General features: G+C 40.2%; 1 protein-coding gene across 8 annotated transcripts in view; it reads left to right on the plus strand.

The window, feature by feature from the left end:
* DGKH (diacylglycerol kinase eta) overlaps nt 1-16,479 on the plus strand; it is a 218,661-nt gene that overhangs the window by 36,821 nt on the left and 165,361 nt on the right. The window contains exon 1 of one of the 8 annotated variants that reach the window (XM_043892316.1): nt 8,958-9,097. The exons of the other annotated variants lie outside the window; for them this stretch is intronic. Within the exon in view, the coding sequence (XP_043748251.1) occupies nt 9,035-9,097 (63 nt within the window). The 5' untranslated portion in view covers nt 8,958-9,034. Of the gene's footprint in view, nt 1-8,957; nt 9,098-16,479 lie in introns of those variants that run through there. 8 annotated transcript variants of the gene reach the window in all.

Here is a 16,479-nt window from a genome sequence, read left to right on the forward strand (position 1 = left end):
AAAATAAGCTGAAAAAATTGCTTGGCTAGTAAATCATGTTGTTTATAGCCTGGGTCACAGACTTCTGTGCTGGAAAGGAAACAGCTCGATTCTTTATTGGCCTAGAAAATAAAAGTGGTATTGCTGAATGTTTGTGTCCCTACAGAATTCCTGTGTTGAAAGCTAATCCTCAGTGGGGATATTTGGAGGTGGGACTTAGGGAAGTGGCTAGGTTGTGAGTGTGAAGCTCTTACGAATGGGATTAGCGTGGATGCGACCCCAGAGAGCACCTTTGCCCCTCCTGCCGCATCAGGTCACTGGGAAGCCAGCTGTCCACAAACCAGGACGTGGGCCTTCCTCAGACACTGAATCTACTGGCTCCTTGATCGTGGGCTTCCCAGCCTCTGGAAGTCTGAGAGATAAATTAGTATTGTTTATAAGCCACTTAGCCTATGGTATGTTGTTATAACAGTCCATATGGACTAAGGCAATTATTATATGTCAAAAGTAATTCAGTGTTTGGTATAGTTGGATGTATAATCTGTGCTAACATAGTAATTTATTTTCTATTATCTATAATGGAAAACTTTCTGCACTGGATTTTTGGACAATGACCAGCTGAAGAAAGAAGAGAAAAATCAACTTCCAGCATAGAGCTGGAAGGCGAAAGGCAAAATATTTATCTCAGTTGAGTGTTTTTCAAGAAAACACTGTAATCTTTTTTATTGCCCATTTTCTAGAAATTTTACTGCTGTTCAGGTTAACCATGTTTTCTCTACAGTTGACTATTTTAATTTTATTTCTATTTTCTGTGACTGTAGGGTTTTGACATATAATGTTGTGGATGTGATTATTTTATAAGTAACGTATGGCTCTTTTTCTAAGAATACATAAGCAACAGGATATTGGTTTAAGACCTGTGTTATTCAGATATGGCAGTACGCTTCATCCAAGAGAAGCAACTAAGACCTGCTGGTTAAACTAATTTGATACAACTCCAATTTCCATAGCATTGAGAAAGAAGTTAGTAGAGTGTTGTATATTTTTAGAGTATGTGTATGTGTGTTTTTTTTCTTTTGGTGGTTTGCAGCTAAGACTTTTTTTTTTTTTTTTTTTTTGCAGCTAAGACTTTTATCCTCTTGAAACAAAAGTCCCCACGGGTATTACATATAAATATGCACCACCTTCTCTTTCTCCATAATGTTTATTCACACTCTTCTTGCAGGATGGTTCAGACATTCTTGTTGGTGCTTTTAGGGTGCTTATATTTGTAATAATCCCTCCACTTAACCATTTAATAAAACTTTAACATGCCCCTTGAGAAATTATAGGTGTATCAAAAGACTAGGAGAGGGACTTCCCTGGCGTTCCAGGGGTTAAGACTCTGCGCTTCCACTGCAAGGGGCTTGGGTTCCATCCCTGGGCAGGGAACTAAGATCCTGCATGCTGCATGACACAGCCAAAAAAAAAAAAAAAGACTAGAAAATGTTCATTAATCTGCCCATATTATGAATGTAGCACTTTCTTTCTGATGTGATTTAGATCACCACTTTATTAATCCTTGAAGGGATGATGTTGCAGACTTCAGAATAGAAATACATAATTCATGAAATTCTGTTGTTAGAGCTTTTGAAAGCTTGCATGGCACTTTATTGTTGGTTATTACTGATGGCACTTGGCTTAATGTTGCAATACTAAGAAATAGTAAAGTCATTTACCCAAGAAATTAAAAAAGGATTAGTAATATGTTCAGATAAGGAATGACTGATACAAATTTCTGAATACTGTTTCTCTGAATCAGAGCTGAAATTGGAAAGTACTTTTTATCATCCTTGGCACTGTCCTTGAACTTTTATCTGTTTAATGGAAATGTTAGGGTGAATAAGGTCAGCCTATTTAGAAACATCTCAAGCTAATTTGGCTTTTGGTTCAAGGCAGTCTACTGCTATTCTGGCTAAAGAAAATAAAAGAGGCTGCTGACTGTCAAGATTTAAATGTTACCTACTTCTGTTTCCACCAAATAGATTTTGTATGAAAATGTCTAGCTATAAGTATTCCTGCAAGGGCAGTTCAAGATGTTGCATCAGCATTCTCAGTGGTTTTCCCAATTCCAGCCATATTTTGCCTCTAAAACTCTCTCTACAAGTGAGTCCGTGTTTTTCAGACGAAATGCCAAGAGTATTAGAGAAGGCATTTAACTTTCCAGTTCTAGATCTAGTCTGTACCTTATGTCTGTACCTTATAAGATGCTGTTTTCTGCCATTCCCATCTGTGAGCACTTGTTGAATGGGTTGGGTTTCTGTTCTCTTGGATAGAAGATTGGACTAGGTGACCAGTGGGCTTCCAAGGCGGCACTAGTGGTAAAGAACCCGCCTGCCAGTGCAGGAGATGTCAGAGAGGCAGGTTTGTCCCCTGGGTCAGGAAGATGCCCTGAAGGAGGGCATGGCAACCCACTCCAGTGTTCTTGCCTGGAGAATTCTGTGGACAGAGGAGCCTGGCGGGTCTATAGTCCATAGAGTCTCACAGAGTCACACGTGACTGAAGCAACTTAAGCATGCACGCACGATCAGTGACCCTTCCAGCTCTGATATTCCTCAATTAGTATTTCGTGACTTCCAGTATCAGCCTGTAACTAGGCAATATTATGGGGAAATCCTTTGCTAATTATGCTTGTTGTAATGAAAATGAATGAACTGTTTCTAGTTCTTGATAATCTTTTGAAAACTAGCTTCTGAATCAACTCACTTTTTAGAAGTCTTTCTCTAAGAGTTTCAGATTCTAAGAAGGCTGCTGAATTGACGATTATAAATGTCAAGTCTGCAATATTGTTAAAACAGAAACCTTTATGACTTTTTCTCTCGCCCTATATATTTTTCTTGATGTCTGAAAACTTGATATTTCTGAGCATTTTTTATTAAGTATACCCTTTTTAAAGGTTTTTTAAAAATGTGGGTCATTTTTTTTTTTTTTTCTGTTGAATTTGTTACAGTATTGCTTCTGTCATCTATGTTCTAGTTTTTTGGCCATGAAGCATGTGGGATCTTAGTTTCCCTACCAGGGATTGAGCCTGTACCCTCTGCCTTGGGAGGTGAAGTGGCTCATTGGTTATTATTTAAATTCTCCTCAGAAAATTTTATCCCCATACTACTTACCTGAATATCATAGATTGTAGTTTCCATATAAAATTTTACTTGGTTATCTTTGCAAACTTTCTATAAATCTAAAAAATTATGCCAAAAAATATTTTTTTACTTGGGAGGGAAAAATAGATTTCTTGACTCTAACAATTTAGAACCATGAGTCGAGTTTATGTGTTTTTACATGTGAGGAAAATTTAAGAATCAGAAATAACTAAGTATTAAGTCCTTGGCAGTAAGTCGCAGAGCCAGATTCCTAATTTCTTTCAGTCACGCAGTGCTGGGAAACAAAAACTCAGATCATTCTTCATTCCACACTTACCATCTTATATACCTATTTTAAAATGCTGTAGCATTTTGGGAACAATTACTATGGTATTTGCCAAATGGGTATTTTTAAAATTGCATCATTTTCTATACTTGAGCATTTCTCTTTTACTAAGGAGATGTTTTCGCTTCTGTTTATTTAAATTAATTCATTTTTGGCTGTGCCGGGTCTTCATTGCCTGGCAAAGGCTTTCTCTAGTTGCGGTGCATGGGCTTATTACTGTGGTGGCGTCTGTTGAGGAGCGCAGGCTCTGGGCGCGTGGACTCAGGAGTAGCTGAGGCTCTTGGGTTCTAGAACTTGCAGCTCAGGAGTTGTGGCGTGCAGGCTTAGTTGCCCTGTGGCATGTGGGATCTTCCCGGGCCAGGGATCCAAACCTGTGTCCCCCGCATTGGCAGGCGGATTCTCACCCACTGCACCAACAAGGAAGTCCTCCCCATTTACTTCTAAGTTTGCTTTTGCCTGTGTCTGTCTGGACTTGTGACTTTCTGTTTTACTCAATGGGCTGTAAGCCGCCGACGCTCCCCACAGGGTTCTGGGGAGACAAACCTTCATTACCCGGGTCGGCCACCGGCTCTCTGTGCTCACCTGCCTTGCTCAGCCTCACCTAATGGGCTTTTGAACTGAATTAGTAAAGAAGGAAAGGGAAACGGATTTGTTATTGGCAGCAATAATAATGCAAAGTGAAACCACCTTTAGAAATGTTTTTTCTAGACCTTCCAACTGTATTTTTAGTGACCTTTTTGTTCTTAGGGTTTTCATATTCCTTAATGTTTTTTTCCTGTGTTGTTTGCCACCTTATCTCAAATTATATTTACCCATCAATTTCTATTTTATTATTATAGAGTTTCCCCTCCAATGTTAACATATATCAGAGGCAGAGGCCCACATTTTTAGACCTTAGTTTATAGCAGTGTTTTTGTTTGATGCCATGCATCATTGAATCTCATTGCTTGTCCTGTGATAGAGCTAATGTGTATAAAATAATGCTAGCTTTTTCCGAGTAGTCACACTGATATTTTCAAATCATCATTTTTACCAGGCGCTAGAATGCTCTTTGGGAGAAGGCAATGGCAACCCACTCCAGTGTTCTTGCCTGGAGAATCCCAGGGACGGAGGAGCCTGGTGGGCTTCTGTCTATGGGGTCGCACAGAGTTGGACACGACTGAAGCGACTTAGCAGCAGCAGCAGAATGCTGTTTATTTAATTTATTAAGAGAAGGGCACTCCATTTTTATATCTTCTGGAGGAGGTTAGATACCCCTCCTGTAGGCATTGATAACATTCCATATTCCTCTTTACTCTACAAATTGTACTGTCATTTTATATTTGTTTCCCCGCTAGAGTCTCCAGCCTTTGCCCTTGGGCCCAGCATAGGGCTTATTGAATGTCTTTTGAAATGAACTGAAGAGGGTGAAAATAAGCAGTCAGTTTTAGAACTTTGGGATAGTGGAGAGTTGGTAGGGTTTATGCCAGAGGCTCTGACTGCCCAGACTCTCTTCCTATTTTTGGTCTAGGAGAATAGCCTAGAAATTTCTGCTTTAGCTAGCCTAATACTAGCTAAGATCGTCAGAATTTATTAAGAAAAAATTATTGGAATATAGTTGTTTTGCAGTGTGGTGTTAGTATCTTCTGTATAGTGACATGAATCACCTACACATATGTATGTATGCAAGCAGTGAGGTCCTATGTATATGGATCTCCCCTTGTTTGGAGTCCCTTCACATTTGGGTCACCACAGAGCACCGAGTATAGTTCCCTATGCTATACAGTAGGTTCTCATTAGCTACCCATTTTATCCATAGTAGTATATTATAAGATCATGAGAATTTTCTAAAGATAATAAATTGAAGAATCTTTAAAGATGGCGCTCTTAGTAAGTATGCTACTGGTTGTCAGCACTTTAAAATGTTTGAGAAGCAAAAAAATTAAAAAGATTCACTTTTTGCTTCAGGAACTTGCACCTCAAATGGGGAGATATATCGAAGGGTCACCAGTATATATAGTGGTGTGACACTTGTGAGGTCCTTGAAATTATTCTTTCATTTGTAAAGTAATGATTGCCATCCTCTCTTCCTGTTTTATTCAGCTGCGAGATTCACATAGAGACATGTCAAAAACCGTAAGAGTTATGCAAATTCAAGGTTCTGTTATTTCACTATTCAGAATGCAGGGGGTACAGTCATCTCTTAGTCTCCAGGGAGCTGGTTCCGGGGCCCTCGGGCTGAACTCCATGGATGTTCACGTCTCGTATATAAACGGGCTTAGGGACTTCCTTGGTTGTCCAGCGGTTAAGACTCCGAGCTCCCAATGCAGTGAGCCTGGATTCAGTCTCTGGTCAGGGGACTAGATCCCGCATGCTGCAACCAAGACCTGGTGCAGTCAAATAAACACATAATATAAATGAAGACCCACCCCAGTGGTTGAGACTCCACCTTCCAATGCAGGGGGCGTGGGTTCAATCCCTGGTCTGGGAACTAAGGTCCAACATGCTGCAGGGTGTGGCCAGAAATTAAAAAATACTGAAAATGAAATAAGCCCTGCCAAATCAATCAATCAATCAATAACCCGGAAGTCAGCACATTTTCTCCAATCAATCAATAAATAGAAAAAGAAAAAATATCCCAGAAGCCAACATATTTTCTCAAGGATTATACAGAATAAGAAAGACAAGTGGGCTTGGTGTTATACCCAGTTTTAAGTGCAGTAGACCCAGGAAGAGGGGCAGCTGGTTTACAAGTAGAAGCCGTGACCATAGCAGGGGATCAGACGTGAGAGCAGATTAAGGCAAATAGTAGAATAATAGAAACTGGTGATCAAACTTTAGTAACAATCTCTACATAGGGATGTAGGAACTCCTAGTTGTGGATATTTATGTGAAAATATTAAGTATTTAATATAAAGAACTGGAGAAGGAAATGGCAACCCACTCCAGTATTCCATGGACAGAGGAGCCTGGTGGGCTACAGTCCATGGGGTCTCAGAGAGTCAGACATGACTGAGCGACTACCATACACACAACATAAAGAGCGTTGGACTTCCCTGGGGGCTCAATGGTAAAGAATCCACCTGTCAGTGCAGGAGACCTGGGTTCAACCCCTGGGTCGGGAAGACCCCCTGGAATAGGAAATGGCAACCTACTCCAGTTTTCTTGCTGGGAAATTCCATGGGCAGAGAAGCCTGGTGGGCTGCAGTCCATGGGGTTGCAGAGTCAGACATGACTGAAGCGACTTATGCAAAGTGATTGAAGACAAAATTTTTTTGAATTGTTTATTCACAGGTATCTCTTGGAAGTTCTTTGCTGTTCTTCTTACTGCTTTCCAAACAGAAATAGTACAATCTGTTCTTTTTTTCTTTGCTGCTACATTGTAGGAAATGATTCCATCTGCCATTCAGTGTTGTATATAAGAGCGCTTGTGTGTTTTTAGTTTAGGTGTAAATATTTAAAACTACCAGGAATTTTTTTTTTTCAGGAAGCTATTCACAATAGCCTCATTCATCTTAAAGAGCTTTACTATTACAAAAAATGGCTAGTGATGTTAACTTTATATAAACATAATAAAGTATGGATTACCTTAATGTTAATCTATTTATTAAGCTTCACATTGAAACATGTATATTACCATATGTGAAATAGATGACAGGTGCAAGTTTGATGCATGAAGCGGGGCACTCAAAGCCAGTTCTCTGGGACAACCCAGAGGAGCGGGGTGGGGAGGGAGGTGGGAAGGGCATTCAGGATGGTGGGACACATGTGCACCTGTGGGTGATTCACGTTGATTTATGGCAAAAGCCACCACAATATTGTAAAGACATTATCCTCTAATTAAAATAAATAAATTAAAAAAATATATATATATGTTTGTTAAGCTTTAGCTGAATGGAGCACTGCCTATATTCTTTTTATTCTGAACTAATATTAAAATAACCTTTGTGGGTATGCTTGATGCAACCAATACAGGCTTAGAGTGCAATCTTAACACTTAATAGTACTCTTGTAAAAGGGGGAGCTAAGGATTAGATTTTTTTTCTAGATTAGTAACTTAAATATACTAGATTTAAGTTTCCTGCAATATATTTATAATACTTACAATATTTAGGGTTGTCATTGTTCTGGCAAAATTATTAGGACTTTATAGCTGCCTATGTTCTGAAAGTAATGGAGAAGTATAGCAAATTTGGCAAAACAGATGGTAGTGGTCAAGTGAATCCTGCTTTATTAACCCAGTGGAAATTTTCATAATGGACTTTCTCTGTTAGTATAAAATAACCTGTAATCCCACAAATGGATATTGTGTATGTACTCTGGATTTCTGTTTACTATTTTTCTCATGGTACTTTATATTGCTATTTTTACCCCTGCTTTGAAATAGCCAGCAGTCTACAGATCTACCTTATGAGTTGAGGATATGATGCAATATTTTAAAAATGCAAATTTAGGTTATATTAACATCCCATTACTTCATGGGAAATAGATGGGGAAACAGTGGAAACAGTATCAGACTTTATTTTTTGGGGCTCCAAAATCACTGCAGATGGTGATTGCAACCATGAAATTAAAAGATGCTTACTCCTTGGAAGGAAAGTTATGACCAACCTAGATAGTACATTAAAAAGCAGAGACATTACTTTGCCAACAAAGGACCATCTAGTCAAGGCTATGGTTTTTCCAGTGGTCATGTATGGTTGTGAGAGTTGGACTGTGAAGAAAGCTGAGCACTGAAGAATTGATGCTTTTGAACTGTGGTGTTGGAGAAGACTCTTGAGAGTCCCTTGAACTGCAAGAAGATCCAACCAGTCCTCCTAAAGGAGATCAGTCCTGGGTGTTCATTGGAAGGACTGATGCTGAAGCTGAAACTCCAGTACTTTGGCCACCTCATGCAAAGAGTTGACTCATTGGAAAAGACCCTGATGCTGGGAGGGATTGGGGGCAGGAGGAGAAGGGGGCGACAGGGGATGAGATGGCTGGATGGCATCACCGAGTCGATGGACATGAATTTGAGTAAACTCCGGGAGTTGGTGATGGACAGGGAGGCCTGGTGTGCTGCGATTCATGGGGTCTCGAGTCAGACACGACTGAGCGACTGAACTGAACTGAACTGAACATAAAATGATAAAAATGTTCACTGAGACAGGCTGGATCATCACCTGAATACTAGCTGTGGTGTACTGACCAACTCTTAAATTGACAGGGTATAGGGAACTAATAACTGTTTGTAAATTATAATATTACATTTCATATATGTAAAATGTGCATGAACAAAATAGTGGCAAGGATTCCCGTCCCACCCCTCCCTTTCCCCTGTCCCTGCAAAATAATGGCAATCTTACCTCCAGAGGGGCTTCCCTGGTGGCTCAGATGATATTGCTGGTTTGTGTCAATGTATGACAAAACCCACTGAAAAAATAAATAAATTAATTAATTAAAAAAAAAAAAATCTGTCTTCAATGCAGGAGACCCGAGTTCAGTCACTGGATTGGAAGATTCCCTGGAGAAGGGAATGGCTCCCTACTCCAGTATTCTTTCCTGGAAATCCTTTGGACAGAGGAGCCTGGTGGGCTGCAGTCCATGGGGTTGCAAAGAGTCGGACACAATGGAGCAACTAACACTTTCACTTCTGCCTGCTGAAACTGCCCAGGATGGTCATGGCTCCGTGGTATACAATTTGAAATATATTGGTGTAAGGGGAAAAGTATGGGCTTCCCAGGTGGCTCAGTGGTAAGGAATCCACCTGCCATTGTAGGAGACGTGGGTTCATTCCCTGGGTCTGGAAGATCCCTGCAGGAGGAAATGGCAACCCACTCCAGTATTCTTGCTTGGAAAATTCTGTGGACGGAGGAACCTGGAAGGTTGCAGTCCACGGGGTCTGGAAGAGTTGGGACATGACTGAGTAACTGATCACACGAGGAAAAGTACAGTGATTGGCAGTTTGTGGCAGTAGGTGGTTGGAAAGCTTTGATAGTTCTTGAAGTAGAAGCAGTAAGGCTGCTATGATGCAGCAGCCATACTTCTTGAAATTTTAAATGATCAAGAATGGTAGTTCTGCAGCAGAACTTGCCTTTACGTGGATGACGTGGATTGTTTGGGGAAAAAACAAAGTAGAATAAAGAAAAAATAATACTAGGATTTAAGACTCTGAGACATAGCTCTATGCTTTTTTTTGAAGCTAGTATAGGCAGAGTTTTTAAATTGAAATAATGAGTTTTTAAAAAATACTTCAACTCTTGGAAGATCCAGGTATATTTAAAATTCATCATCTGAGTCCTCTCTTTCCTCTGTGAATATCTGTAGCACTTAAGTATCTTTCCAAAGATGTTTACAACATAGTGATGGTATTTGTGGGATGTCTGTAATTTTATCTCACTTATTATTAGACTTTTATTTTTCTTAAAAGAGCACTAAGAGCAGGGATCTTTAAAAAAAATAAAAATGAGGATCTCAAAAAGTTATGTGTACACTCTTAATGCCCATAGCAGTGTTGTTCGCATTAGCCAAGTGATGGAAACATTCCAAATGTTAATCAACTGACCAATGTATAAACAAAATGTGTTACATATTATGTATATGTATTATAGAATGTTATTCAGTCATAATAAGGAAGGAAATCCTAACACATGTTACGACATGGATACATCTTGAGGACGTTATGCCAGGTGAACTAAGCTAGCCACACACAAGAAATTCTGTATGATTCCATTTATATGATCTACCTATAGTCATTAACCATAGAGACAGAAGGTAGAGCGCTGGTTGCCAGGGACTTGGGGGGTGTGGGAGAATGGAGAGTTGTTTAATGGATGTGAAGTGTATGTTTCTCATTCAGAGTTCTGGAGGCTGGTTGTACAGTAGTGTGAGAATAGCCAACATTACTGAATTGTACACTTAAAGGTGGTTAAGCTGGTCAAATTTGTGTTACGTGCATTGTACCCCAACTTCTAAGGAAAGCCTGCGGAAACTATTAATATATATAGGTGATTGTTAAAATAGTGTTCAGCAACAGTTGATCGAATTTGGTTATACTTCTAGATTTTAAGACACAAACTTTGATTCAAATTTGTAATGTGATATCAGCAGTAAAGAATCTGCCTATTTTACAAAGATTCCTATCTGTGAATCTTCTGCCATGAGTTAAGGTAGTCTGAAGCCCAAGTTAATAAATTAACTTTTGATTTTGGGAAAAAAAAAAAAAGAATCTGCCTGCCAATGCAGGAGACACAGATTTGATCCCTGGGTTGGGAAGGGAAGGGAAGGGAAGGGAAACCTCGTAAAGGGTTTATATTTTTCCTAGTTCTTGTAGACCTAGGTCTGTGTGTGAAATGACTCTTACCATTGGGCAGAGTTAAGAGACAAGTGTGCAACAGTGTGCCATTTAAGAATTTTATTTTTAAGAATGATGTAATTAGACTTACTAAGGCTTCCCTTGTGGCTCAGCTGGTAAAGAATCAGCCTGCAATGCAAGAGACCTGGGTTCGATCCCTGGGTTGGGAAGGTCCCCTGGAGAAGGGAACGGCTACTCACCCTAGTATTCTGGCCTGCAGAATTCCATGGACTGTATAGAATGAAGAATTTTATTAAAAAAAACAGATGTAATTAGGTTTCTTTAGAAATTGTGTGATGTATATATTTTGTTATTTTCTTAAGAGTTGAAACTTTTTTGTTTTTTTAGTTGAAACTTTTTATTTTGTGAGTAATTCCAGGTTAACTTACGTCAATTCAGTAGTGTTAGGCTGTGACAAGTAATTTTTGAGAGACGTCAGATTCATTTCAGATCCCATTATCATGGTAAGCATTCTACAGTCATTCCAGATTTGTTGATTTTTGAGCCACCCATGACTTTCAATAGCTGTAGTTTAATATTAATAATGTAATACATTGTACATTCTCCTATGCTTAGTGGAACTGGCAGAATGGTTAAAGTCGCCGCTCTACTGGGAGAGAAGGTTCTGGTCATGCGACCAAGGTCTTTCTGGGGGGAGGTCTTATGCGAGGTGGAGTGGGGGAACCACGGGAGAGAGGAGAGTATGTAAGGATGATGCAGAGTCTGATGACAGGTGTGAGCACGTGGGAGGAGGTCCTCGGCAGGTGGGTTTCCGTGTCTGAAGGTGGGTCTGCTTTTTGATCACACTGGTTTGATGGCTTGGCTGGTTTAGAATTCTTGTTTGGAAGTGATTTTTCCCCCCCTCAGAACACTGAATGCGTTGCTCCACTATTAATAGTTTCCAGAATACAGAAATTCTTTTTCATTCTGGACTTTTGAGGCTTTTGTATATAGCTTTTCCTCCATTCTTTGTGGAAGCTTGCAGAATCTTCTCTTTTCCTCAGGAATCTGAAACTTCAGAACAGTACTCTTGAGTAGATTTTTTTTCATCCACTCTGTGGGCTTTTTACACCCTTTTGGTCTTCAGTTCTGGGAAATTGGCTTGAATGATCTCTTTCGTTCTGTTTTCTCTGCTCTTTCTTTGAGAATCATTATTATTTGGATGGCAGCCGTTCCCCACGCATCATCTTATTTTCCTCTTCTCCCTTCCTCCCCCATTTTCCGTCTTTTTGGTTTTCCAGATGATGTTCTCAACTTTATTTTTCTAACTCTTTTATTGCATTTTCCACGTCTTTAGCTAGGTAGACACACGTGTGCTAAGTCGCTTCAGTTGTGTCCGACTCTTTGTGACCCCATGGACTGTAGCCCGCCAGGAACCTCTGTCCGTGGGATTCTCCAGGCAAGAATGCTGGGGTGGGGTGCCATGCCCTCCTCCAGGGCATCTTTCTGACTCAGGGATCGAACCCGCGTCTCTTATGTCTCCTGCATTGGCAGGCGGGTTCTTTATCACTAGTGCCAGCTAAACACATACACCTGCATAAGTGTATGTACTCTGTGTGTGTATTTGTATGTGGAAGGGGTGGCTTGGCAGGTTGGTGAAGCTTGAGAAGAAGAGAGGGGGAGAGGGAACAAACAGGAGCACCCTTAAAGCTGTACGGACTGCGTGTGCGTGGGCTGGGGGCCTGTCGCTGTGTAATCGGGTCAGCCGTTGTGTCGGTAGCCTCTGCCATCACTGTCTTTACAGCTTTTCTCTTCACTTTGTCAAATGCTCCAGAGAAGATGCCTCCAATGGAAAGTTGTGGTCCTGGGTGCCAGCATTCATTGAGGAGTCTGTGGAGCTCTCAATATCCAGTGTGTAAAATTTTGTGTAATTTCCCTGTTTTTTAATAGTATGTCCCCACTTTCAGTTATGCCAGGGCTTCTATTTCCAGCATTCTCTGTGTGACCCTCTGCAGAATAAACCTCCAGTTTTATTCCAGGGTTGAAGAGGGCAGTTGCTGGGCTGAAGTTGAAGAAACAGGATGGAGATGTTGGGGGAATATAGGGAGTGAAGAGGGGACTGAGTGATTTTCAAGTAGGTTTTCTTTTCTTCATTTTTTTATGGGAGGATAATTGCTTTATAGTGTTGTGGTGGTTTCTGCCGTACATCAGTCATGCCGTACATCAAATCAGTCATAATTTTATATAGCCCCTTCCTCTTGAGCCTCCCTCCCCCGTCAAATTGATTTTCAATTACTTCCTTTTCAGTTCAGTCCAGTTTAGTCACTCAGTCGTGTTCGACTCTTTGTGACCCCATGGACTGCAGCACGCCAGGCCTCCCTGTCTATCACCAACTCCCGGAGTTTACTCAAACTCATGTCCATTGAGTCAGTGATGCCATCCAACCATCTCATCCTCTGTCGTCCCCTTCTCCTCCTGCACCCAATCCCTCTCAGCATCAGGGTCTTTTCAGATGAGTCAGCTCTTCGCATCAGGTGGCCAAAGTATTGGAGTTTCAGCTTCAGCATCAGTCCTTCCAATGAACACCCGGGACTGATCTCCTTTAGGATGGACTGGTTGGATCTCCTTGAAGTCCAAGGGACTCTCAAGAGTCTTCTCCAACAGCATAGTTCAAAAGCAACAATTCTTCGGCACTCAGCTTTCTTTATGGTCCAACTCTCATATCCACACATGACTACTGGAAAAACCATAGCTTTTACTAGATGAACCTTTGTTGACAAAGAATGTCTCTGCTTTTTAATATGCCGTCTAGGTTGGTCATAACTTTTCTTCCAAGGAGCAAGTGTCTTTTGATTTCATGGCTGCAGTCACCATCTGCAGTGACTTTTTAGCATCACCTTTATCGGGCATCCAGCAACACCTGGGAGCCAGTTCTTAAGCCATCTGGGGATTGTTTGTTCAAGGGCGCTGGTGTTCACCTTTTCCTCATTGCCCTCCTAGATTGTGCTGATTCCATCCATACTCATCCATTTGTTTTACATGTTATAGAATTTTACATCTCATTTCATTTATCCTTGTGGTTTTATGCCTTTTTAGGAATCCCTTTATTGAGATTTTGAAGTGTTGAGAGTGGGTAGAGCTAAAAGCATGTGTCCAATCATCCATTTTAAATTGGGAATTTGGGAACTTAAAATTTGATCAAGGTGATATAAGAATGGGTATCTTTATTTCTTTATAGTTTTAAAATTATAGTTGGTTTGCATTGTTGTGTTGGTTTCTGGTGTTCAGCAAAGTGATTCAGTTGTGTGTGTGTGTGTGTATATAGACGCACACACATATATATATACACATATATACATTCTTCTTCAGGTTCCTTCCCATTGTAGTTTATTACGAGATATTGAATATAGTTCCCTGTGCTATACAGTAGGACCTTGTTGTGTGCCTGTTTTATCTATAGGAGTTTGATCTGCTAATACCAAACTCCTCATTTGTCTCTCCTTCCCATTCCCTTTCCTTTTTGGTAACCATAAGTTTGTTTTCTATGTCTGTGAGTCTGTTTCTGCCTTGTGAATAAGTTCATTTGTATCATTTTGTTAGATTTCACATGTAAGTGATATCATATGACATTTGTCTTTCTCTGTCTGACTTACTTCACTTAGTATGTTAATCTCTAGGTTTATCTATGTTGTTGTAAAAGGCAATATTTCAAGGAGTGAATGTCTTAATTTAAAAATTAATACTTAAAAATCTGTTAGTGTGTAGTAGCAGTTGGAGCATAGTTTAAGAGTGAATTTTTGGATGACAGCCCCAAAATAGTTCAGAAGAGGCTTAAGTGTATGATTCCTCATGTGTTCGTGTTATTTAAATTTGTAGTGTAGGGATATTTCAAAAGAACAGCATGTATATTATCTATGGTGAAACAGATCACCAGCCCAGGTGGGATGCATGAGGCAAGTGCTCGGGCCTGGTGCACTGGGAAGACCCAGAGGAATCGGGTGGAGAGGGAGGTGGGAGGGGGGATCGGGATGGGGAATACATGTAAATCTATGGCGGATTCATATCAATGTATGACAAAACCCACTGAAAAAATAAATAAATAAATAAAGGGAAAAAAAAAACCTAGCACTCAAAAAAAAAAAATTTGTAGTGTAATGCCACTTTCTCTGTGATCTAAATATGCGATGACTACTTCAGAAGTATAAATAATTTACTCTTCACTTTTTTTTAATTGCACGTGTTTCTAAAATGAGTTATATTAAAAATCCAATAATTGCATAAATATTTGAATGCATATACATGCTTGTACCATATGAGCTATTCTTAAGCCAAAGGCAGTGCTTCAGAGCTACTGTTCACTGAGAAAAGTAATGTTAAATATTTAAGGACACATTCCAGTAGGACTCTAAAGTGCGTGGGTATTTAACGAAAACTTTTCTCGTTGGAAGAATTACAAATTCACAGAGAGCATGATTAAATGCTAAATTTTATGTTAGGCCCGAGTCTGCTGTATATGAAGACTCGGGTTCGATCCCTGAAGATCCCCTGGAGGAGGAAATGGCAGCCCACTCCAGTATTCTTGCCTGGAGAATCCCATGGACAGAGGAGCCTAGTGGGCTACAGTCCATGGGGTCCAAAGAGTCTGACATGACTGAGCGACTCACACACATGCACACACACACACGCCGGGTCTTTAGTTGGAGCACGCAGGGTCTTTAGGTGGGGCGTGCAGACTCTTAGCTGTGGCATGTGAGATCTAGTTCCCTGACCAGGGATCAAACCGGGCCCCCTGCATTGGGAGCGCAGAGACTTATCTTCACCAGCTCCACCAGCAGGGAGGTCTCTGAGGCTGCTTTCACTGCAGCTGAGACACCAGTGGTAAGCTTGGGCAAAGGCTGAAAAGTTACTGAATTCATTCATTCAGCAAATATTTATTGAGCGTCACAGTTGGTTTCATTCAATTGTGAAACCAGGCAACTGTGTCACAATTGGATGCAGCAGTGAACAAGACATATAAAAATCATATATACATGTCATATATTCATACAGAAAGCTTAAGTATAATAAATAGATTGTGCAGCTTTTTTAGAAGGTGATAATTGCAAGGGAAAACCATAAAGCAGAGGGATGGTGAAGGGAAAACTTGGGGCCTACGCTGTGCCTGAATGCTTTTCATACTGTATTTCCCAGAATGCTGGGGGCTGCCTTGGTGGTTCAGAGGATCAGTAACCATGTGTTCTGAATTTTATTTTTTTTAATATGTTTGAGAACATTTCAAAAATAGTAATGAGCAATAGCATGTGCAGACAAATATGTATGAAGTTTTACACATTAGATACCACCATCGCATTGACTGCTGCCAACTCAATAGTCATGTTTGGGAAGAGGCCTGGGTTTTGACACAGTTTTGTTCATACTATAATATACAATTTTTCTTCTTATCATAATATGCAGTTTTACCCATAAACCTAAAGATAGTTTGCTTTAATAGAACATCTCGCTTCCATACATTTTGAGAATGCACTGCTAAAAGTTTTTGAAAACCACCTTGTAGAATCTAATTTGCCTTCCCCTTGTTTTACCAGGATTGTCTTCAGCACCTTCAGACTTTTCTCCTTTCTAATCTCTCTTGCATACCATTGATAGAGTTAATTTTCTTAAAACACTGAAGCTTATAATTAAATGCTTGAAACTCAAACCCTATTGTGGGGGAAAGTAAGACCCTAAGCAAATCTTAGTTTCCTCATCTGTAGGTATCTTCTCTGCTCTAAACTTTTACT

This window comes from Cervus elaphus, chromosome 30 (assembly GCF_910594005.1).
Source record: "Cervus elaphus chromosome 30, mCerEla1.1, whole genome shotgun sequence".
Classification (NCBI taxonomy): Eukaryota; Metazoa; Chordata; class Mammalia; order Artiodactyla; family Cervidae; genus Cervus; species Cervus elaphus.